Source organism: Pan troglodytes, chromosome 1 (assembly GCF_028858775.2).
Source record: "Pan troglodytes isolate AG18354 chromosome 1, NHGRI_mPanTro3-v2.0_pri, whole genome shotgun sequence".
Classification (NCBI taxonomy): Eukaryota; Metazoa; Chordata; class Mammalia; order Primates; family Hominidae; genus Pan; species Pan troglodytes.
Window position 1 is genome coordinate 208513637 of NC_072398.2, and position 25813 is coordinate 208539449.

The 25813-nt window shown below is 40.1% G+C and overlaps 1 protein-coding gene across 5 annotated transcripts in view; it reads right to left on the bottom strand.

The window, feature by feature from the left end:
• Positions 1-25813, bottom strand: part of ZBTB40 (zinc finger and BTB domain containing 40) — a 78798-nt gene that overhangs the window by 23919 nt on the left and 29066 nt on the right. For 3 of the 5 annotated variants that reach the window (XR_010154770.1, XM_513186.7, XM_016956019.3), the window contains 5 exons: positions 16028-16792; positions 15145-15278; positions 5000-5192; positions 4239-4381; positions 473-665 (listed from right to left, as the gene is read on the bottom strand). Coding sequence is in view for 4 of the 5 variants with exons in the window: in XM_513186.7 (XP_513186.3) it covers positions 473-665; positions 4239-4381; positions 5000-5192; positions 15145-15278; positions 16028-16724 (1360 nt within the window). In the remaining variant the exon portion in view is untranslated. The remainder of the gene's footprint in view (positions 1-472; positions 666-4238; positions 4382-4999; positions 5193-15144; positions 15279-16027; positions 16793-25813) is intronic. The other 2 variants (XM_063804449.1, XM_063804451.1) reach the window with 1 other exon arrangement.

Sequence of the window (25813 nt, forward strand, 5' to 3'; positions counted from 1 at the left end):
TTTCTAAGAAATAGGATATGGACTCATTTCCCCAAGCTGAACGGACACCAGAATAATGAGTTCTGGGGACTGCTGGAAGCAAACAGCACTCTAGTGGAAATGGGGCGATGGAGATTTGAGGCTTTGCTGCTCCTATTTGCGAATATGGCTGACAGAGTGCTGAGCCTTATGAGCACATTTGCTCCTCTGGCTTTCACAGGTGATCCTGGATAGCCCTGGGAAAGTCACACGTTAATAAATCCTGAACCACAGGAACACCATGAAGGAGCTTAACCGAGAAGAGTCACTCTCAGATTTCAGACCTTAACTCCAGAGAGATCGAGAATTATCAATTTATGATGGCTAGTTTCTATTCTGCAATGACATTTCTTAATATTATCTTATCTCCCCAGCATGGAGCCAAAAGGGTGTTTCAAGCTACAATTTTCTGGAAGAGTGGTTCCAGTCCAGAGAGTCAACAATTAACTAATACCTGTGGCGCTTGGAAAAGTGGCTGATTTCTGCAACTTCTCTAGCAGAAGGCCCAGGTTTGGGAAAGTCGCCTTCACAGCCTGGAGGAGTTTTACCAAACCCTCAGCAGTCAGTGTCTTCTCTTCAGTCATTCTGTGCAACAAATTTTCTATTGTCTCCTTGGGTGTTCTGCCCTCACAGCAATTCAGAATCACCTGCAGTGGCAAGCAATCAACAAGACACCAGTTACTGGCAATTCAACATTTATCTGACACACTACTGGAAAACCTAGCAAGATAGCATCACAAGATGCCTGATCTCCAAGTCCTCTTCTGTTGGTCTCTAGCATTACTTTTTTTCATAGTTTCTTCCTTATTCTGTTTCAATAAAAATCTTAAATATTTTCCAAACAAATAACTGTGAAAATCTTTCTTTCTCAATTGCAGGTCTGTGTATCTGCTCTGCCTCCAACAGCTTGCATTTTGTGAAAACATTCCTAAACTAGGCCTATATGATACAGCAAGTAGCATACCTCTAACCTGGTTCTTTAGATGTGGCTTGTCTGGACGCTAAGATTGAGAAACACAGATTGATAATTAATATAGTTTAATTTTTTTGGTCTTTTTTCAGTAAAGTTCATAGTATTAGCATAGGTTATAATTTCATAGGTTATAATTCCATTGTTTTACTTTACTTGCATAGTTATCTGAATACTCAGATAATTTGTATAATTAGTCTGTGGACTCCAAAATATTAGATTTAAAGTGCCTTTCTGGATTATTTTTCTTGTGGATTCCTTATTATCCATTCCTCTCATTCTCAACAGCCACATACATCAGCTCCAGTCATAATTCAGCAATTCCACTCCTTTGTCCTTCCTTGGTGTGCTAGAGGATTTTGAGTCAAAAGGGCACAGAACTCTAGCAAAAGGATGAAAATAAAACACGTGACAGATATTTTACAGATATTTTTATATTACAATAGAACTATTTCTTAATGGACTACAGCATAATATGCATAGCTTAGCTCTTATGGAACTGATAAAGCAGGGGATTATTTCAATACATGTAATCTACAGATTCACAGGAACTGAATTTTGAGCTTTCCTTTGGGAAAATGCCAGCTCCTAGTCATGGTAGTATGCCAGAGGCTGCCATTATCAAATTAACTTCTATTTTAAAATAATGATTTTAGCTTTAAAACCAAATTGGTTTTATATATATGAAAGGAATATATACATAATAAATCAAGCTGTCATATTCTTTGTCAGTACAGAACATAGTCATTCTCTTTAAGGTCTAATATATAGATTTCTACTAAATAAATCATAATTTAAAAATTAAGAGCTTGTATCTAAACACCATACTGATTTCAGAGCTAAATCTTGGTTCCTAAGCAATAATCTGATACACAAAGAGGCAGCCAGATACTGGTAAGAGTAAGCATAGGCTTTAAAGCCAGACAGACCTAGTTCAAATTGCACTTCTAATATTTATCGCCTGTGTGACCTTGGGCAAGTTATTTAATTCTTCAAGCCTTATTTTCCTCACTTGCAAAAGAAGATAATACCAACTCTTGCACAGTTGTTACTGTAAAATGAAGGTGCTGTTCATAGGGCCTTGCCTAACTCCTAGGACATATGTGATCTTTAAGAAATGACTGTGTTATTGATATGATTAGGGAGAAGTACTCATAGGGGTTAAGAGAATGTGCTTGGATTAGAAGTCTAATTCTTATTACCAGCCCAAACAGCTGTGTCTTTGGGTGAGCTGCTTCACCTCCCTATGCTCTGTTTCTTCATCTTTAAAATAAGGGTAATATCCATGATGTCATAAAGTTGCTATGAGGGCAAAACTTAATAATGTTTAAAAAGTCCTCAGCACACTGCCTGGCACACGGTAAGCAATAAATAAATGACAGCTATAGTAATTACCTTTTTTTTCTGTTTCCAGTCCTCATGTAAATATGTTCCTGGTTACTGCTTCTTACAAAACCCAACATATTTATAAAGGCCATGGCATCCATTATTAGCATAGTTTCTAACCAGAAAAAAAGTTCGAAAAGGCCTGGGTACACATTCCACACGATGTCAAAATACTGTGGCTATTCAATCAACATTCACCTCTCCACTCCCACTTTCTTAGTCTGCTTCAACTTTCATGAGAAGGAATCATTTAAAGAAGCTCTGGTGGAACCCCAATCTTAAGAAGTGTTTTTGTGATTTATAACTAATTTAAGCTCTTCTGCTTCAGCTTTCTCTGTCAAGTAAACTGAAAGTGACAGAAGAAAATGACAGTGTGGTCTATCTTGCTGCAGAGAATGAAGCTTTGGACTCTATCTATAAATGCTGTTTTACCAAGATAATGAAACAGTTCAAAGGACACATTCAATCTAGCTAATAAGAAAAAGGTCTGAATGAGTAATCGAATGAAATCACTAAAGAGGGAATCAGGAACTGTTAGAGCTATAAGCAACTTACTTAAATTGAGTGCCTGAAATTACACTTAATTTGAAGACTAAGGAGAAAAAAACAGAAGTTTAATCTTTGTATATTTTCTTTCTCTAAGAAGTTCAAAGGACTTAAAAATTTAAAAACAAATCACAAAATGTAATTCTGAGATTAAAGGTTGTTTCCATTGTGTGTGTGTGTGTGTGCGTGTGCACATGTGCAACATAACATCACTGAGAAAAATAAAATCGAGGATCTAGTCCTCACTGTAAATTCAGGGCTTAGCCATTATACCAGTGGCTTCTAAACGTTTTCTCTCCTGAACACTTAAGTCGCTTCCCACAGTTTTAGGAATTGATGCCACAAAAGTACTCTATCCCTATTCCTTCCTTCCAGATATAAAAGTATTTTTAGCACAAAGTTGAAATCAATAACACCAACAAACATAGTTATCTAGTTGCCTTGAGAAGTCATGCCAGCAGTTTTATAAGGACTTTAGTAGCTAGCTGGTGGGAGAGTAAATTGGTACAACCTTCCTGAAGGGCAATTTGGCAATATATATCAAACACTTGAAAATTTTTATACTCTTGATTCCAAAATTCCACTTCTTAGAAATTATAGTAAGGGAATAATTTCAGAGGTATGGAAAGATTTATGTGCAAGAATGTTCTTCACAACATCAATGATAAAGAAACAAAATCCATATTATAGGTATAGCCATGTATTAAGATATTAGGTAAAAAGTCAAGTTAGAAAACCATATGTTCTATATAACCTCATCCTGGGATGACTCAAATAAGAAAGAGGGGAACACATGCTTCAGCATGTTAGCAGTGTCATCTCCGAATGGTGAAATCTGAATTTTTTCTTTTTGATCGCTTTCCCCATTTTCTACATATTCCAAATGTACAGTACATTTCTATAAAGAGGAAAGGTGTCATAATAATTACAAAATTTCCTTAACATTTTAATTCTTGATACAGTTGTTTACAGTAAAAATTGAGTCACAGCAGGAATAGCATATATCCATCTGTCCGTCGGTCCATCCGTCTGTCCGTCCATCCATCCATCTGTCCAACTGTCCACCCATCCATCCATCCACCCACCCACACATCCATCCATCCATCCATCCATTTTCCTTATGGCTCCATGTGCAAGGCCCTCAGCAAGCTACCGTGAGGAATGCAACAGGATATGAAACAAGCACCTTGACTTCGAGATGCTTACTATGCAGTATGTATTAAAATACTGCAAAGTATAAAGTGCTATGTGCCACAAAAGAATTTTTTTAAGTGCTATATGAATTCAGGAGGAGGGAGGAGACACTTGACACAGTTACCCTTTTTTCAGTGCCAGTCAGGAATTCCTCCTTGGCTGTTTCCAGGAACTCCATAATAGGTCTCAGCTGTGTTACACACTGTATCAGGTCCTCTTTGTGTTCTAGTAACAGAACAGACAAGGTCTTTCCCTCCTCTGTGCTCCCTGAGGGAGAAAGAGTTAGAGACACACAAGAGAAGCTAGTCAATTTGAAGAAAATGACAGCATGGTTTGTCAAGAGAGATCTAACAGAATAGTAAAGTAAGTGATTTTCAGCTTATTCTGAGCACCTGAATGCAGAATCGCTTTTACAGAGAAAAATACTTTATTATTCTGTTTAAACTCTATGAAAGGAAAAATGTTTCATTTATCTGTCGAAACACAAAGCTGCAGAGCCAGCCAGAGGTTAACTTCTGGTTGGCAAGGCCACTGCTTTGTACCTAACCCAAATGAGAGAAACTTCAGCCTTAAAGTGCTGTCAGCGAACCAGTCCAACCTGGGTACTCAAGTCATTGATTTGGATGTGTGGCTTTTTGAAGGGCAGGAGAACGTGGATGATATTCTCCAACTTCAAGGTGTCAGACTACTTAACTGTGGGATAGAAATGGAGACTCAAATTTAGTTGGTGTATATTTAACATGCAGCTTCTGGAATTTACATGTGAAACTTATGTGAAAACCACTTAATAACTAAGCCACCAAAGAAACATATCATTGGAACAAACTTTATAGCATCATCCCAAAATAAAACCCTGCCATTCCAATGCATAGGATCTTCTCCTACCTTTTGGCTGCACTGTGTCTACATCTTCTGGCTTCCTGTCTAATAGTGCTGTTTTTACTGCAGGATTAGAATATTGGTACAGCCTCAACAGGGACACAACAGTTTGAACATCCAGGCTTTCCTCTCTTACTTTACCCAGGATTCTCTGGAATGCTGAACGTCCTCCTTCACCCTCGAAACATTTCACTATCATCTATGGAACAAAAGTACCCAGAAAGATAGATTAGCGAACCACAAGAACCATCCGCTCCTTGCATTTGGCAAACAAGGCCCTCAACAGTTTGATTCCCGCCAGCTTCTCCTGAAGCTCCTCACCCACTGCACTTTCTTCCCCAGCAGCAGTTCCAACAAGCCCTGCGGCCCCATGCTCCTGCCCCTGTCTTCTGGAGGACTCCAATTCCACGACTCCATGCTCTAACCTTGCTCAGGGGTTACCTCTGCTGGGAGGCCTTTCCTGGCCACAGGCCCTACCTCCTCTTCACTGCTTTTAATTTGACATTTGTCACACTATATTATAATTATTTTTTTTTCTCCTACTAGACTTCTTGAAGACAGGAATTATGCTTTCTAGGGCTCTGTATCCGCAGCAAATAGCATAGCCTGGCACACAGTAGGGGCTCAGTGAATTTTTAATAAACTTAATGCACTTCTTACCTAATTATACCTTTCTGAATCTGGCATTTTAAGTATTTCATGGGCAAGGATGTCTGAATTTAAATTTAATGAACTGTCATTTTATTATTTGAGAATGCAATTAAAATCTCACAATTTAGGAAAAAAGAATACCTTAAATCATTTACATTATAAATGACAGACTATTTAAAAAGACACGGGCCTTATTAATTTTAGATATAGTCTGTAACAATTAAGGCTAACAGTGTGTTGGCTTGTAGTTGCCAGCTGTAAGAACATATGACTCACATGTTAATTACCCCGTGTGAATGACTTGCTTTCAGCCTGAAGGGGCTTCACAGCTTCTTCCCCTAACCAACATTTATACAACAAGCCTTGCCTCTGGCTTTGTGCCACTTGACCTTTCGGTGGCACTTGGCAGTGCCTCTGTATCACAATTCTCTTCCGATTTCGGCAGCACTGAAGTATGTGGGATAAGAACTTGCCTTCCTGACCACTCCTTTTCAGCCCTTCCCACTGGTTCTTCTTCCAAATCCATAACCATTAACAGCACCTACGACTGGTCTCAATCTTTTATTTTTTTCTCCTTTTATATGCTCCCTTTTGAAAAGCTCTCACGTGTATAGCTTTAACTATCACCTTTATGCAACCTTCTCTGAAAAGCAGCTCTAACCCTGCACTATTTCAATCCAGAGCTGCCACACAGATTCTGCTGGACACACCTTGTCCTCCAGAGGTCTCAGGGGCGCATATAAAACCAAACTCATCATCTTGACTCTTCTAGACCCTTCTAAGACATCAACAACCCCAGTGGTAAAATAAACAAAATTAGCATTCCTTTCTTTGGTCTGACAGAACATCTCTCACACAAATGCAAGGAAGGTCAATTGGAAGGTAAGGTTCACATTTCCACTTTAGCAACAATGAATTTACTTGAAAAAATCTGGTAACCAAAACTGAATTTCACGTGTACAGTCATATGTATAGGCTTTATGTTTCTACTTGACAAAACTACAATCTACCTTTCATGTTTTTTAGTGTCAAGATTATAAATAGAAAAATTTTCTCACCAGTCTTTAGAGAGCAAAAGGTTAGTTTTCTACACACACATGTCTCCCCACCACACTAAAGGAGCTCATAAATACTGTATCAACACAGCAAAATTTAGCTAGACAGCTGTTATTACAAATTCTGGTAGTAAGTATATGTTTAAGATTTTTATTTAGAGAGATTTTATCTTTCTCCTCTCCTCCCAAATAGAAATTATAAACGAGTTAGACCTTGTGTTTCTTGGCTTTGCTTTAGCTTGCTTCCTAAGCACAGGATGTCTGTATAAAGCTAAATTAAACTTTAAAAGTTTCCTGTGTTTTTCAGTCATCTCCAAAAGTACACATAGACAAAACACAGTTTAATAATCCACATCAACATATCACTAGCGTAAGAAACTTCTGAGAACCTAAGGTAACTCATCTTGTATTTAAAAAATAATAAACAAGAAATGAAGATGTCAGTTGAAAGCTAAATTAAATCAACTTTTCATGCTTTTGTTAGTTGACTTGAAATCTCTTTAAAATGCCTTTTCACTGACAGCAGTAGGGAACCCAAGGCAGGCAGCACCTAAAATGGACCCTAATACCTGACTCTGGGTATTCATGCTGTTGGATTGAACCTCGTGACTTGCTTCTAAGAAGCAGAATATGGTAAAAGTTACAGGATGCTACTTTTGAGGTCAGGTTAGTTTGACTACCATCTTGCCTGTGTTTTCTCTCTCTGCCCTCGCTCTGTGAGATGCAAGCTGCCATGTTGTGAGCTACCCTACGGAGACACCCATGTGGCAAAGAACTGATGTCTCCAGCCAACAGTCAGGGAGTAAGCTTGGAAGTGGATCTTCTGAAGCCTGCCAACAGCCATGAGAGTGGGCTTAGAAAAAGATACTCCCCCAGTTGAGCCTTGAGATGCAGCCCTGGCTGACACCTTGACTGCAGCCTGTAAGTGGCTGAGCCAGAGGATTCAGCTGAGCTCTACCTGGATTCCTGACCCACAGGAACTGTGGGAATAAATGTTTGTTGCTTGAAGTTGCTAGATTTTAGAGCAATTTGTGATACAGCACTGGATAACTAATACAGAGCCACTTGCTGCTAATACCCTCAGTAAACATGTTTCTTCCTTTTTATTTTCCCTTTCCTTCCTGCCTGCCTTTTGTGCATCTCAATTGATACAGCATATAGCTATCTCATTCTAGCCTAGGCCAGGCTTCTTTTTTTTTCCACCTGAAACTCTCCGAATATCCCAAATCCACATCTCTCAGTATCCAATTTGTCTGGCATTATCATTTGAGCCAGTGGGGAAGGGAAGCCTTCATCAATGGTGGCATCTGATATGCTTCTCATTATCCTCTCTGCTGTCTCCCTCTCTGCAGAACTACTCAGCAGTGAAATTAAAGCATTTGTTCACTTCATTGCTCAACAGTGATGCTAGGGAGGCCATCTGGGAAGAGAAGCAGGGGTGGGCTAATGAAAGGGCCAGGAGAGGGCAGTTAGCTGCATGGACAGCCCTGCTCTCTCTGCTCTTTCTTTCAGAACCTACTGGGGACCTACACCAGTGCCAACACTACAGCAGTTACTCCATCAGCCCCCTAAAGCTGCCTAGGGCTCCACAGTGGAATAAGCAAGCAGGCCCTTTTCTGCAACAGTTTCTCTGCCTAAACAGAAGAGTATTAGGATATTAGGATAGGCAGGGGTTCATCAATTACTATCATGTAACAGAACTCCAAAAGCTGAACCAAAACAGAGTTCTGTTGAAAGGGCTAAGTTCTTTAACCATACATTTGGAACTAACTCTTAATTCTCAGGGGTAAAGGTACTTCAATAAATTCATGTTAATAAGGTCACAGAAGTAATCTAAATACTTTACCTAGGAGTGAAATATAAGTAAATATATTTCAAGATGAGACCATTTCTTTTCCCTCTATAAGTGAAAAACCATTTAATCTTTCCCTTAACTCAAGCCTTTTAACTGAGTTGACTTATTTACCCCAATTGTTCGCCTACTGCCTTCAGATCTGTTTGAGTTACACTATATTCTTGTTCACTCAGGCCTCCCTTGACTGCTGAGGGGTGGGTGATGGCAATAATGATAGAGACTACAATCGCTCCACATCATCCTGGACACTGTGCCATCTACCTTCTTCCTCACACCAGGCCTGGGAGGCGTTACTACTACTACTTTAGATGAACTTCAAAGAGGTTAAGTAACTTGCTTAAGGTCACACGTCTAGTAAGTGGAGTAGCTGGCACCCCTTTCACCTAGTTCTACCTCCCAGATTTAAGCATAATCAAATCTATTTACACTGGGTTCTATTAGACTTACCAGAATCAATACCGGTTTGAATACTGGGTAGTATGTAGACAATCTGTAACACTTTTCTTGGTCTCAATGAATATAAAGACTGGTACATAGTAGGTGCTCAATAAATGTTTAATTGAATAAAATTCCCTTGCCATAAAACCATTAGCCCTTCTATCTATGGCTGCATATCTTAGGCTTAATCATTAACAGAAAGGAGATTTGGAAAAACAACAACTTATTTTCACCTTTCATAGACCTGTAAAATGAATCTCATTAACTCACTCTCAAGAGGGCTACCCAACCCTGTCAGTGAACAGAGCCCTCCAAACACATATCTGCATTTGACAAACCTCCAAAGCAGCGACACGGCTGAAAACATCAGATTCACATAGGAGAAGAGATGTGTTTGCCTTTGAAATAAAGTTGAAGGAGAAAAAAATGCTACTAGGCCTTCAGCTTTGGGAGTCTTCTAGATTTTTAGGTGAAGAGTGGACCAAAAAGCACAGAAATCAATAGTAGAAAAATTATCTCCTTATTCTAGTTAAAGATCCACTTTGCTGTATACACAATTAATTAAAAGCAGAGACATGGCTAGGAATAAAGAAGGAAGACAATTTCAGCCTTCATCTTTCTCCCATGCTGGATGCTTCCTGCCCTCGAACATCAGGCTCCAAGTTCTTCAGCATTTGCATTCTTGGACTTACACCGGTGGTTTGCCAAGGGCTCTCCGGCCTTTGGCAAAAGACTGAAGGCTGCACTGCCGGTTTCCCTACTTTTGAGGTTTTGGGACTTGGACTGATCCACCACTGGCTTCCTTGCTCCTCAGGGTACAGACGGCCTATCGTGGGACTTTATCTTGTGACTGTGTGCCACCTACCACGGCTTTGGCCACTTTCTGTTGGATTGCACCTGAAGTTAGAGCAGCTGCTGCCATTTCTGTCACCATGAGGGCAAGCCTTTCTGAAAGTGGAGGCCACAGAGAGGAAGCGTTGCTGAGAGACAGGGAGAAAGAACCCAGGTCCTGATGATGGTGTTGCCATACCTGCAGCCAGTCATGGCCAGAGCTATCTCTCCTTCTACACTATGAAGTCACAGGAGCCAACAAGTTAACTTTTTGCATAAGCCAGTTTGGACCAGTAGATTGCACACAGAAGGCGCTCAAAGGAATCCCAGAAGCCCAGCGCTGGAAAGGGCCCCACAATTCAGCTGGTCTGGTGTTCCTTGCGGTATGTGAATGGGTTTACAGCGTCCCCCTACAACTGTCTCTGATATTCCCATGTCTACCCTAACTTAGTTGTTTTATATCAATGTGGTGCCTCCCAGGCAACGTAGTGTCCTGGATGAGAATGGGATCTCTGATGCCTCCATGCTTCTGAGCACTGCCTGGTCTGCAGGGACCATGGGTGGTGTCTGAATCCCCAGTGAAATTCCCTGAGCCTCACAGTCCCAGTGGGGCTTGTCTGTCACTGAGTTGCAAGCCACGCTCAATCCCTGGGGATGCTGAGTGCTGTTAATGGACACGTGATGCCAGCTAAATAAAAACAATTTTCAACCTCCAGAAAGTATCCCAGCCACTCACAAAATCATCCACTGTGTCTCATTGTATGCAGGTCTTGTTAGCTCCATGCTGTTCTCGATCTATAGCATCCCTGCTGCCTGCACGTCAGGAGGCAGACACATGTCAGAAAATACAGATGAGAGAACTGGAAAATGCCAGTGCCAGCGTCCTGTCCAACCCCTACCTTGCCTTTATTTGTTTGTTTTTACCCACATGAAAACTGGCACAAAGAGGCAAAACAACTTGCCTAAAGCCACAGAGCAAGTAAGTGGCAGTGTTGAAACTTGTTAGTGCTAATGTCCAGAAGAGTTAAATGATTCCTAAAATATAAAAAAGGCTGGGTGCGGTGGCTCATGCCTGTAATCCCAGCACTTTGGGAGGCCAAGGCGGGTGGATGGATCACCTGAGGTCAGGAGTTCGAGACCAGCCTGAACAATATGGTGAAACCCCGTCTCTACTAAAAATACAAAAATTAGCCAGGCATGGGTGTGCGTGCCTATAGTCCCAGCTACTCAGGAGGCTGAGGCAGGAGAATTGCTTGAACCCAGGAGGTGGAGGTTGCAGTGAACTGAGATTGCACCACTGCACTCCAGCCTGCGTAACAGAGCAAGATTCCATCTCAAAAAAACAAAACAAAACAAAACAAAAAAAACCTAGCACAAAAACTGAAAAAAAGTATGAGTCTGGCTCTAAATAACAGTTTTACTCAGCTTAGCCAGAGGTCAGAAGTGACCTATTAGGTCACTACTTGCTTTTCTAATGCGTAAGGGCTATTACACTGATATAAAGACAGGCAGAAGACATGTTCCCATCCCAGCACCCAAGAGATTTCTCTTTAATAAGTTTTGGCTTTGGTTTCTCACAATTCAAGTAGCCCAGCTTCTTCTCATGTTGCTGCAATCACTGTTCAGGGAATGGCTTTGCCACCTTTCATCACTGATCTCAGGAAATAAAATAATCAGGACACTAGTTCATGGTGTCCTCCCTAAACTCAATCCTGCCCAGGTGCACACCTCACAGCTGTGTTTCAGAAACGGAATGACACATCCAGGAGTAGACTGTTTTTAATGTTAAGCTGTCCTCAAGTTAAGATTAACTAAACAACAACTAATCACAGGACACCACTCAAAGCTCTTGGGGAGCTAAAAATGTATAAACAGAAAAACAAAATACCCCAAACTGTAAAATTGTACGGAAATGTGAAACAATGTTGTTCTAAGTGAACAGCTCTTAAATGCGCTCATTGCCGAAGCCTTACGGTGAAATCTGTAATTTGGCGACTCCTCTGCATACTTCCCCCAAAATAATCACACATGTGGCAGGATTTCTCTGCTGTCAAGATACTCTTTAAGGACAAGGATCAAGTCTTATTGAAGTTTCTCTGCCTAGCAAGCGGCTCAGTCTGGCACATATCAGTTGCTCAGTAAACATCTGCTAAATCAAAGGGTAAGCAAATGAGGAAAATGGGTATTCGGTGGCCTCTCATGCCACTGAAAGGTGCCAGCACAGACATTATGACATCTGCCATCACACACTAAGAGTTTTGTAAGCCATTCACTTCTCCAACTATGCTTCTCAAAATGTAGTCTACAGGTTCCAAAACAGCAACCCATGGGGGAGCCTGTTAAATATGTAGATTCTCAAGTTCTAACACAGCCTAAGAATCAGACACCACGGAAATGAGTTCTGGAGGTATACATTTTAACAAGCACCTCAGATGATTTTTCTATACATTGCTAGAGACTGATTGCTACGTACTAGACACTACCCCTGCAGTACAGGAAGCTACTTCCTCTAGACACTGTTCTAGAAAGTGATTGCTTCAGACTAGACACTGCCCTTGAAGTTTAGGAAGCTACTTCCAAGTGGATGGTGGTACCTATCTGAAAGCATGCCTTACAAATTAAGCTTAAAGTAACAGCAAACCATCTCGTGTCAGAGTAAATGGCCATGGCACCAGGATATTATAAGACATTCAGTGAAAAGGGGGTTTCAAGGTCTATTAGGTCTAAAAATACTGAGTTAATGTAAAAACAAACAATAGCAGTTGTTACCTACTGATCTCCTACTGAGTGCCTGGCATTTTACTATGAGTTTTATATAAATAATCTTAATTCACAATGACCCCATGATGTAGGTGATAGTATCCCCTTTTTACAAATGAGGACACTGAGGCTTATAAAGATGAAGCTGCCTAAAGTCACAATGCTAGTAAATAGTAGAGGTAGATAAATGAATTGTATATCCACACAATGCACACAACTCAGCAATAAGAAGGAATGAACACAGAACACTAGGGGCGTATCTCTGCAGCATTCACAGAAAAAGAAAAAAGGAAAAAAAAAATACATGGGTGAATCTCAAGATACTTACGCTGAATGAAAGCCAGACAAAAAATACATACCATATGACTCCATTTATACAATACTCTAGAAAATACAAACTTACGTACAGTGACCGAAAGCAGACCAGCAGTTACCCAGGGCATGGGTAAGTGGAAGGGGCAGGAGAGAGGGGTAGTACACAGGGACAAGAAGAAACTTTTGGGGGTGATGGAGATGTTTACCATCTTAACTGTGGTGATGGTTTCAGGGCATATACCAAAAGTAATCACACTGTACACCATACCTAGCTACAGGTTACTGCATGTCAGTCATAGCTCAACAAGGCTGTCTGAAACAAAGTATGAGAGAGAGACAGAGAGAGAGAGAAGTAGAGGCCCAAGTACAAAGCAGCATCTCCCTAACTCTCTATTTAATCATATGTTCTTAAAGTATCTGTTCCCTTTTTCTTTCTGAAGTTCAAAGATTATGGACTGTAACAGAATTGGCTTTAAAAACAGCCACCAAGTGATTTGCAGAGCTCCTACTCTGACCTCTAAAACTGAGGAAGAAATAACATAAGCCTATAATGATCACCAACAGCAAATCAGTGTTCTTTTGAAGTACTATTAATGATATTGCCATCAAAAGATTAGAACAAGAAATGGAAAAAAAGAAATGTTGAACGAATGCATGTATAACAGACATTTCTTCATCACCTGTTACATGCCACATACTTTTAGGTACCAATGTTAAAAAAAATGCATAAGACACAGTTCAACTAAGTATAAAGGTGACACTAACAACTTGAGTATTGCTGATCTAAGGAATAATGTTACTCCTCTGTAGCCAAAGTTAAGTGGAGAGGAAGCCTTAAGAGAAAATGAAGAGGTGTGTTTAGAAGCTATCAAGGTAACAAACTAATGACAAAAATGATGGATTGAACAGTTAAGAGAACACGCAAGTGCAAAAATATAAAACCATAATGTCCTTCAGCATAATCAGTACAAAGAGTACCAAGGATTTATGACTTGAAACCTCCCAAAGAGAGTCATCAGGGTTAGCCTAGCCTTGTAAATAGCTTGTCTCCCAAGAAAACAATGTATAGCCGACTGTCAGTTAACACAGCTAAAATAAATACTAGACCTTGACTTTGTTTTTTAAAAAAGTTGCTATGAATCAGGAAAACATTTAATTATTAGAAGGCATGTATTACTTGGACTAATACAAAATTGCCTATAGCAACATGGGAGGACCGACCCACACTACCCCCTACCAATCAGAGGAGCAAGCCTGCCGGGGCAGTGCCCTCTCGCTCTGCCAGCAGCCTCTCAGAAAGGGGAAGCAGGGCTGGGAGAAAAGGGAAATAAATGGAATTCTAAATTGGTTGTGGAGTTGAATCCTGCAGGGTCAGGTGTGAAGAATCAAGTATTGAGAGATCACACAGGTGGAAATGCGTCTCAACTGAGTTACTTAAAAAAAGAGGTCAGCTAAGAAAGCATGATAGCCATTTGGCAGTTTCCTGTCAGGCGATTCCTAAACACTTATACATATATGCATCACTTTTACCCTGTTGGGAGGCAGTATAAACTCAGTGTGTAAGCAAGCAGCTCTAAAGTTAGAATGCTGAGGTTTCAATTCTGGCTCAGGGTCATATGAGCTCTGTGACCTTCGCCAAATTACACCACCTCTTTGAGACAGTTTTCTCATGCATAAAACAGGACTTAACAATAATACTCACACTGATGATTTTTGTGAAAATTAAATGCGGTAACAAATATGCCAAGCTTAATACAGGAAGTGTTCATTGAATGTTTACTATTACTGTTTTTATGTCTGAAAATGGCCACTGTTATTCCTAAATATTAGATGCATTTTACCAATAATTTATAAGTTTATATAAAGTCCTTTTTGTTCATGTTTTGAGTATCTATTGTTTTGTTTTAATTTTAATGGTTTAAGTCTCAGGTTTGAGGTTATACATGGCTACCTTCTTAATCTTATCTGTGATTAATCAGGAGGAAATGGTATGATCAGTTAAGTAGTCTGGATCAAAACTGGTTAGAAGCTAGGATTCTCCTGGTGATCAAGATGTAATGTCATTTTGAAAGTATCCTGCCTAAGTACTTTTGCAAGACTGCCCTTTAGGGAATAAATGTCCAAAAAAAAAAATTAAAGTTTCAAAACATTGAAACCCTGGGCTATTTCTGCCCCATATAAAAAGTTAGTAAGGTATCCTGAGAACACTAAACTAGCAAACAAGTACAAAAGTCAGAGGTGCCTACCTCCTTCTGTGGACCTTTAATTTCTGAACACATTTCTAGTTTTTTTAAAACATCCTGGGTAACCATGAGTGCATCTGAGAAGATACCTTCATTTTCTAGAAGAAAATTCAGCTGGTAGTGTTTCCTTTCACATGCTAAATGTAGAACAAAATAAAACAAATCAGAAATTCATTACTTGAAATAAGTTTTTACAAGTTTAAGCTGTCTGAGCACCTTCAGGTCATATACTGCACTTAACTGATCTCTGTCTAGCACATTAGTTATGAATAACAGACAACAGTATCTCTCACAGCTTCCTCCTTTGTGCTGTCCTCAGCCTGGTTAAAATAGCAGATAATCAGCAGGGCACGGTGGCTCACGCCTGTAATCCCAGCACTTTGGGAGGCTGAGGCGGGTGGATCACGAGGTCAGGAATTCGAGACCAGCCTGGCCAACATGGTGAAATCCCATCTCCACTAAAAATACAAAAAATTAGCTGGGCGTGGTGGCGCATGCCTGTAATCCCAGCTACTCAGGAGGCTGAGGCAGGAGAATTGCTTGAACCCAGGAGGCGGAGGTTGCAGTGAGCTGAGATCATGCCATTGCACTTCAGCCTGGGCAACAGAACAAGACTCCGTCTCGAGAGAAAACAAAACAAAACAAAACAGATAATTATCGAAATGGTACATCATTATTCCAATACTGCTTTTCTGCTCTGTAGTTCATGTTTGGACTTTCAATGTTCAAAAACACAGACACTTTTAAAAGAATGGCCCAGTACGGTACTGCACTGAATTTTGGTTTTCTACCTAACAGTGGTCTTTGATAAATTTATTAATCAAACATTAAAACTGATAAAGATCATTGAAAACAGAAGGATGGAATATAAAACAATGACTGTTACCTGGTTCTGTGCTTGTCTTCTTTGCCTCACTAAAGGTTTGCACAGCAGGGGAGGGGGAACAAGCTTTAGCTGTAGTAGGAGTCTCCGCTGGGGTTTCTGCATTCCTCTGGCTCTCCTGGGCTGTGGGAGAATTCACACTCATCTCTTGTGAAACTGAATGGGCTGCTTCCTCAGTCTCAGCTTTCACAGGGCCCCCTGGAGTGGCAGCAAGCTCTGGGGAAGAATGAGGCTCTCCAGCACCTTCAGATGAAAGGATTTCTACTTGAGGCTTCTCTGGTTCCTTTCTGAATGTCTCTGAGGATGGCGCAGAGACATCCCTTACCACCTGACCCTGAACCGAGCAGTTTACAAGGCTGGTCAGAAGATTTTTGCAGCTAACAGCTACATCAAACATCTGTAGACTGTCTGCTAAGGAGATGATTTTGGAGAAGTTGTGCTTGCCCACAGGTAGTTTGCCCGTGTACATCATTTCCAACAAGAGCGCAAACTCCTCGGGGCTCACCACAGATGCATCGATGGAGATGGTATCTGTGTTATCCAGCAGGGTTTTGAACAGGAGGCTGGCAGCAGCCAGGACAAGCTTGTGAGCCCTGAAGTAAATGGTACCAATGGAGATGGTGCAATCACAGAACTGCTGCTCCTTGCACAGAGTGTACAGCTGCTGCAGCAGCTGCCGGCTGTAGTTGGGGAGCTCCATTGCGTCAACTCTGCCCCAAGAACTGCTCTTCCTCTCCTCTCCTAGAGTTGGCTTTGGGAGGACAGGCCCTAGAGAAACCCACAAAATACCAGGTTAAAACTTCAAAAAACCATAGGGAAAGGCCTTGAATGAAACGCTAAATGAACAGAAAGGCATTTCACCCATTCATCCAACAAATGTTGCTTAATAGGAAGGGACAGTATGCCAGGTATACTAAATCAGTAATGATCATTATCATTATGTGTTTAAATATATGAAAGAGACTGTGCATAATGCTTTGTATGGACGGTCTCATTTGATTCTCACAACGATTCAGTGGAAAAGATATTATTTCCTCCCCATTTTACAGATGAGATTGGAGCTTTGAAGGACCAAGAGAATCACCCTAAGGAAAAACAGCCATCTCACTGACTTCGAAGCTCTAACTACACTACCATTCCTGCTCCCAAAGAGCTCTCAGCCACCTAGAGGAGATAAATATGTAGACGGAGACTTACAATACAATGTCCTTGGCTTATTCAGTCTAGCCCTAACAAGGGACGGAAGTCATCATTCTCTTCCTCTGAAAATACATTTTTCACTTGGTTCTCCTTCTCACTCACTAGCCATGCCTTCTCAGTCTCCTTGGTTGAGTCCTCTGCATCAGCGCAGCCTTTAAAGGTTGGAGTGCTCGAGGACCCAGTCATCCCGCCTCTTACCTTCCCTCTCTTCTGATTCCATAGCTTTGAAATATCATCTAAATGCTGACAGCTTTCAGATTTATGTCTCTGGCTCAGCCTGTTCCTCTGAACTCCTGATGTAGACCTCCAACTACCTATTCAACATCTCCAACTGGAACCTGGTTTCTGAAACGTAACATATCCAAAACTCTCCTGCCACTTTCCCACCTCACAGCAATTCTGTCCTTCTAGTTCTTCAGACTAAAACCAAGTCATCCTTGACTTTTGCTTTTTCTCATACGCTATATCCAATCCTTTATAAATCCTGTTGGTTCTACCTTCAAAATATATCCAAAATCCAACCGCTAATTTCCTTCACTGGCTCCTCTCTAGTCAGTCCAAACTGCCATCATCTCTTACCTAGATTACTGCAGCAACCTCCTAATTAGCCTCCATGCCTCCATCCTCCCCTACTGCTACCCCTACCTCATCCTATCTTCGACCCAGTAGGCGGAGCAATCTACTTAACACACAGCCAGATCTTGCTGCTTCTTTGCACAAAAAGCCTTAAATGGCTTCCAGTCTTAGAGTAAAAGTCAAAGTTCTTACAATGGCCTAGCAAGCCTTTAATCATGATCTGGCTGTCATCGGCTCCTAACCTCATCTTTTACCACTCACTCTCCCCCTCACCCATTCTGCTCTGAGAACTCTGCCTTCCTTGCTGACCTGGGAATATACTAAGCATGCTCTGCGTTCTCTGACTCAGGGCTGAGCATGCTTAGTATATCTGTGCCTGGCTGGCTGGCTCATTTCTACCAGCCCTTTGCTCAGAGGCCATGTTAGCAGTAAGGCCTTTCCTGACCATGTTTTTTCAACAAGCAACCTCCCCTCCAACCTCAGAACATCCCGCTCCTTCGTCTGCTTTGTTTTACAGCATAGCACTTATCGCCTACTGACATACTATATTTTTATTTGTTATTATCTATCTTCCTTCACTAGAATGTAAGCTCCATTAGGGTAAGAACTTAATTTTATCACCTGCTGTATCCCAGTGCTTAAAATTCTGCTTAACACAAATACTGTTGATTACTTGGTAGAATGAATAAATAACTAAAAGGCAACATAATGATGGATTTGTACACACAAACACAGTTTGGGGGATAGGAGAGTCCAGGAGTTAGAGTAAAGCTTTGAGGGAATAACAGCTGACCTGTGTCTTAAAAGATACGGACGCACAGATGAGGTAAAAAGAATGGGAGGAAAAGGCAATCCTGGCAGGGACGCCTGCATGAGGCACGCAGATAAGAAAACATCCCGTGGTAGCAGGCAGGAGGATTAGGAACTGAGATTATTACTGGAACATAAAGCAGGGAATAGGAGTGTTAAGAGATGAATCTGGAGAGGCAGGCAGGGGTGTTGGCCACAGAGGGATATATAGGCCATGCTTACGAGTTTGGAGGTTATCCTAAAAGCAATGAGCAGCCATTGAGGCGTTTGAAAGGCTTTAAGCAGCAAAGTCATGTGGTCAGATATGCATTTTAAATATACCACCTAAGTAACATGTGTACAGAATTTGAGGGGGATAATGCTGGAGACGGGCTCTATTATTGCAGGAGATCAGGAGAAAATCAATGAGGGCTTCAAGCAGGAGAACTGGTAATAGGAGAGAGCCAAAAAAACATTGCGAAAGTATAGCTGTCATGACTTAGGGACTGAATGGATGTGAAGGACGGAGAGAAACAATTCCCAGGTTCCTGGCTTGGTGAATGGGTGGATGATAAGATGATCCAGATAATACAAGAACAGACAGTTTAGGGGAAGAGACATCTAGTTCAGTTTTGGGTTTGAGGATCTTATCTTTGAGGATGTTTGAGGAAATTATATAATCTCACTTGTAAAAGAAAAAAGTACGCTAAGAAAAGGGCGGAAAGACATATGTCAAAAAACCAGTAATTGCTTTTGTTAGAGGATTATGGATGATTCTCTTTCCACTCCACCATTTCTACATTTACTGACACTGAAATTGACAGATAAAAATATAAATAAAAATATTTCAGAGTTCCAGTTTCCATTCTGGTATGTCAGGAGCTTAGAAGTCACCACGTCCTAAAAGCAAACAGACTGAACAAACTGAAAAATCAACAACTCTTCTTTAATTCGTCAGAAAAGAAAGGTCACAGGGCAAATCACTGTTCCTAAAATTAGAGACAGACAGGCAGACACAGAGAATCACAACTTATTGAACAAAAAACACAAGCCAGGCGCAGCAGCTCACGCTTGTAATCCCAGCACTTTGGGAGGCTGAGGCGGGCGGATCACTTGAGGTCAGGAGTTCGAGACCAGCCTGGTCAACATGGCAAAACCTCGTCTCTACTAAAAATACACAAATTAGTCAGGCATGGTGGCGGGCACCTGGAACCCCAGCTATTCAGAGGCTGAGGCAGGAGAATAACTTGAACCTAGGAGGCAGAGGCTGCAGTGAGCCCAGATCATGCCACTGTACTCCAGCCTGGGCAACAGAGGGAGACTCCGTCTCAAAAAACAAAACAAAACAAACAAAACAAAACAAAACAAAAAAAACGTATGAACAAACGCCTCTGTAGGAACAAGTGCCAGGTTAAGAAAACCTGAACTGCAATCGAATCACTGGAGGCTCAGTGTGCACAACTCTGAGAGTTAAAAACTCTGGGGGGGACTCAGTCATAGGGGTCCCCCAACACTTCTGTGAGCTTTACCTCCTAGAGCTCTAACAAGTCCTCACAATGAATAGTGAAGAAAAATCCCCTCTTGCTTCCAGCAGCGGGAGAGGGAAAAGGAACCATTTTGAAATCTGCCAGAGCACTCTGTTTTTAACAAGGCCTGCCTTCAAGAAAACTATTTTACAAGAGCCTAACTGGCTACAGTTTTCTCAGAGCCTAACCTACCTGGAAAAAAACAAATACCCAACTCCAGCTCCCTCTAGCCATCCTGTACCATCTAAGGAGCAAAAAAGCCTGAGAGCACTTGGGAAGTTCACAGCCCAGGGGCACAAGCTCACCAAAAGATTGAGACTGAATCCCAGAACTACAGAAAGCTTCTCCTCCCCTGCACCCTACTACCACATCACTAAAGGCCTAGCTATAGCAGTTCCTTTTATGCAGTACATCATGTCCACCTTTCAACAAAAAATTACAAGGCATACTAAAAGACGAACAAACAGACAAAACCCAAAAACAGTTTGGAGAGACAGAGCAAACTTCAAAACCAGACTCAGATATAGCAAGAATGTCCGAATTAGCACACCAGGATTTTTTTTTTTTTAAGACTATGATTAAATAGCCAGGGGCTTTAATGGAAAAAGTACAAAACATGTAAGAATACATGGATAATGTAAGCGGAGAAATGGAAATTCTAAGAAAGAATCAAAAAGAAATGCTAGAGATAAAAAACACCATAACAGAAATGAAGACTGCCTTTGATGAGCTCATTAGTAGACTGGACACGACTGAGGAAAGAATCTCTTAGCTTGAAGACGTAACAATCCAAAACGAAAAAGCAAAGTAAAAAAAGAAGAAGAAAACAGAACAGAATATCTAACAGTGGGAAGACTAGAAAAGAAATAACTAATGCAAAATGGGGACACCAGAAGGGGAAGAGAGAAAAGCAGCAATATTTGATGCAATAATGACTGAGAATTTCCCCAAATTAATGACAGACACCACATCACAGATCCAGGAAACTCAAGACATTAAGCCTAGGCATATAGTTTTCAAATGTCAGAAAATCAAAGATGGCCATGGTAACAAAGAAAAAAAAAATAGACAATACAATGTATTAATATCAGTATCACTGTATACCCCATATACATTAAAAATATAAGGTAATTTATGAATGTCCACAAATATAACCTAAATAAAATGACCCAATTCCTTGAACGATGCAATCTGTCAAAACTCACACACGCAGCAATAGACTATCTGAATAGGCCTATATCTATTAAAGAAGGTGAATCAATAATAACCTCCCCAAAGTGGAAGCAACAGGCCCAGATGTGTTCACTAATGAGTTCCACCCAATATTTAAGAAAGAAATTATACCAATTCTCTACAAACTCTTCCAGAAGATAGAAGCAGAAGGAATATTTCCCAACTCATTCTTTGAGGCCAACATTAACCCTCTACCAAAACCACACAGAGACATTACAAGAAAAGAAAACCACAGACCAGTATCTCTCGTTAAGATAGATGCAAAAATCCTCAACAAAATATTAGCAACTTGACTCTAACAATGCCTAAAGAGAATTATACATCATAGCCAAATGGGACTTCTCACAGGTATGCAAGGCTGGTTCAACATTCAAAATCAATTAATGTGATCCATCGCATCAACAGGCTAAAGAAGAAAAATCACGTGAACATGTCAACAGAAAGCTGCAGAAAAAGCATCTGGCAGAAATCCAATGCCCATTCATGATAAAAACTCCAACAAACTAGAAATAGAGGGGAACTGCCTCAACTTCATAAAGAACATCTACAAAAAACCTACAGCTGGCATCACTCATAATGGTGAGAAACTCAAAGTCTTCCTGCTAGGATTATAAACAAGGCTGGGACATCCCAGTTCACCACTGATCTTAAACACTGTACTGGAAGTCCTAGCTAATGCAACAAGACAAGAAAAAGAAATAGAAGGTATACTGATTGGGAAGGAAGTTAAAACTGTCTTTGTTTGCAGACTACATGATTGTCTTTACAGAAAATTAAAGAGAAATGACAAAAAACCTCCTGGAACTAATAAGAGATTATAACAAAGTTGTAAGACATAAGGTTAATATACAAAAGCCAATTGTTTTCCTATATACCAGCAATAAGGTAGAATTTGAAATTAAAAACTTTACCATTTACACTAGCACCCCAAAAAGAGAAATACTTAGGTATAAATCTAACAAAATATGTACAAGATCTATATGAAGAAAACAACAAAACTCTGATGAAAGATATCAAAGAACTTTAAAAATGGAGAGATATCCCATGTTGTTAGATAGAAATATTCAATATTTTCAGAGACTCAGATCTTCCCCATGACCAAAATAGCTAACTCAATATTGAAGGAGAAGACTGAAGTTGGAGGACTGATACTGACTTCAACATTTACTATTTTAAAGCTACAATAATGAAGACAATGTGGTATTGGTGAAAGAATAGACAAGTAGACCAGTGGAACAGAACAGAAAGCCCAGAAACAGACCCACACAAATATAGTCAATTCATCTTTGACAAAGGAGCAAAGGCACTAAAATGAAGCAAAGAGCATCTTTTCAACAAGTGATGCTGGAACCAACTGGACATTCACATACAAAAAAATGAATCTAGACATAGACCTTACACCCTTCACAAAAATTAACTTAAAATACATCAGAGACCTATATGTAAAATAGAAAATTATAATTCCTAGAAGTTAACATAGGAGAAAACTTAGTTGACTTTGGCTATGGCAGTCTTTTTAGGTACAACACCAAAGGCACAATCCATGACAGAAATAAATTTTGCTCCATGAAAGACAATGTCAAAAGAATGAAAAGACAAGCCACAGACTGGGAGAAAATATTTGCAAAAGACACACCTGATAAAAGACTATTATCCAAAATACACAAAGAACTCTCAAAACTCAACAATAAGAAAACAACCCAATTAAAAAATAGCAGAAGACCTGAACAGACACCTCATCAAAGAAGATATGCAGATGACAAATAAGTACATGAAAAGATGTTGTACATGGCATGTCTTTAGAGAATTACAAATTAAAACAAGATACCATCACACACCTATCAGAATGACCAAAATCCAAAACACAGGGAATACTAAAGGCTGACGAGGATGTAGAGAAACAGGAACTTTCATTCAATGCTGGTGGGAATGCAAAATAGTACAGACATTCTACAGATTAACAGTTTCTTACAAAACCAAACATACTCTTGCCACATGATCTAGTAATCACATTCCTTGGTAATTAACCAAAGGGGTTGAAGACTTATGGCCACACAAAAGCCTACACATGATGCTTATAAAGCAGCTTTATTCATAATTGCCAAAATTTGGAAGCAAGCAAGAAGTAGATATAATGAATAAACTGTGGTACCTCCAGACAATGGACTAAAAAGTGCTAAAAAGATATGAGACATAAAGCCATGAAAAGACAGGGAAGAAACTTAAATGCATATTTCTTTTTTTTTTTTTTGAGACGGAGTCCTGCTCTGTCGCCCGGGCTGGAGTGCAGTGGCGTGATCTCGGCTCACTGCAAGCTCCGCCTCCCGGGTTCACACCATTCTCCTGCCTCAGCCTCCTGAGTAGCTAGGACTACAGGCGCCCGCCACCACGCCCGGCTAATTTTTTTGTATTTTTGATAGAGACGGGGTTTCACTGTGTTAGCCAGGATGGTCTCGACCTCCTGACCTCGTGATCCACCTGCCTTGGCCTCCCAAAGTGCTGGGATTACAGATTACAGGCGTGAGCCACCGCGCCCGGCCTTAAATGCATATTTCTAAGTGAAAGAAGTCAATCTGAAAATGCTACATACTTTATAATTCCAAATATATGACGTTCTGGAAAAGGTAAATATATAGATAGTAAAAAAGACCAGTGATCGCCAGGGGTTAGAGGAGAGGGAGGGATGAATAAGCAAAGCACAGAGGATTTTTAGGGCAGTGAAATTATTCTTCATGAATCTACAATGGCAAATATAAGTCATTATACATTTGTCAAAACCCACAGAATGCACAACACCAACAGTGAACCCTGATGTAAACTATGGACTCCGGGTAAGAATTATGTGTCAATGTAGGTTCATCAATTATAAGAAATGTACCAATATGGTGTGAGACATGGATGGTGGGACAGGTTGTGCATGTGTGGAGAATGGGAGTGGGGAGGGATCTGCAAACCCTCTGTAATTTCCGCTTAATTTTGCATGTACCTCAAACTGCTCTAAAAAATAGTTTATTAATTAAAATAAAGATTTGCTGAAATAAATATAAATGTTTCAGTTCTAACTACCCCAAGCCCCTTCTATACCATGTACCTAATATTGTTGGGCATTCATATGAATTCATATGATTGTTTTCAGCTTGCTCAAAGAAAATCTTTAAGAATGTCTACCCCTACTTTTTGAATACAGTCTGTTTTAATCTATATTATAAAAATGCACATATATTTTTAAACAAATGAAGAACAGTCCTAGGAGGTAAGTGGCTTTTATCTAATAGAAGTAGCTCTAGTAGGTGACTGGAATTTTTATCTCTTGGTGTTTTATGGAAAGAGGAGGGAAAATTCCATAAGATTTAAAACTAGAAAAACATTTTTTTCTAGTTTTAATATTTAAATAAATATTTAAATTAATATTTGAGAAAAATCTGAACAAGAATTCAATTTGCAAATAACAGAAGACCATAAACAGGCACTGATGAGGTTTTTCTAAGAAACAAATTACACCAATGTAATGTGATTTTTTTTTTTTTTTTTTTTTTTTTTTTGGTAAAACAAGACATAAGTCTTACGGATTACAGTAAACCAAAAGACTTACCTGGACATACATTAGATCTTTTTAAACATTCTTATTAGTAAGAAACAAGTGACTGGAATTATATTTTCGGGATAGACTCAAACTTAAAAGGTTGCTTTTAAGTTTCTGGGGAGGGTACCCACATCAGATTAAACAAGAGAAGATTCACCCAAGATGCAGAGGGAGATATTTCAAGCATTATGTGGTCAGAGCTATTTAATGTTTTTGTGAACAACTAAATAAGAAGAGAAAAAGAAAAACTTCAGCAGAATGAGCAACTGGGCAAGGTTAAAAAGAAAACTGAACCTAATTATCTGGCTTACCAATATATAGATACTAAAAAGATGATTATAAGCTTGAGCAATGAAAGGAAAATGGGAACCGTTAAGGCCTAAAACATTCAAGGGTGGTCAATGGCTACATAATGAATCTAAGTTGGCAATGTCTAAAATTGAAAATTTACTGAGATTAATGCAATAATAATTAAAAAACAGACTTTTGGCAAAATGGCACACTGAGCTGAAGTAAATGGCTCTTTTTCTCCCACTACAAATACACAGAAATGCTGGATAAAACATAAAAATGCTTTTAAAATACATAGGCTTGAAAAAAAATTAAAGAAAAGAAATCCCTACGTACCTGAAATGAAAGAAACATCAAAATCAAAGCTAGAACAGTAAGTGGGAATTGAGACCATGGTGGCCTACAGGGGTTTCAAACTCCTGTACAGGCCCTAAACTGCGAGGAGGAAGCATTAATACTCACATGGAGACTGCAAATGTAGCTTCAGGCAGGTAGAAGGTGGGGAGTTAGCACTGAGACCCTTGCATAAAGCCCAGAGCCTCAAATGCTGATCCTTCCTTGATATGCAGTCTCAAAAATCTGCTCACTGGC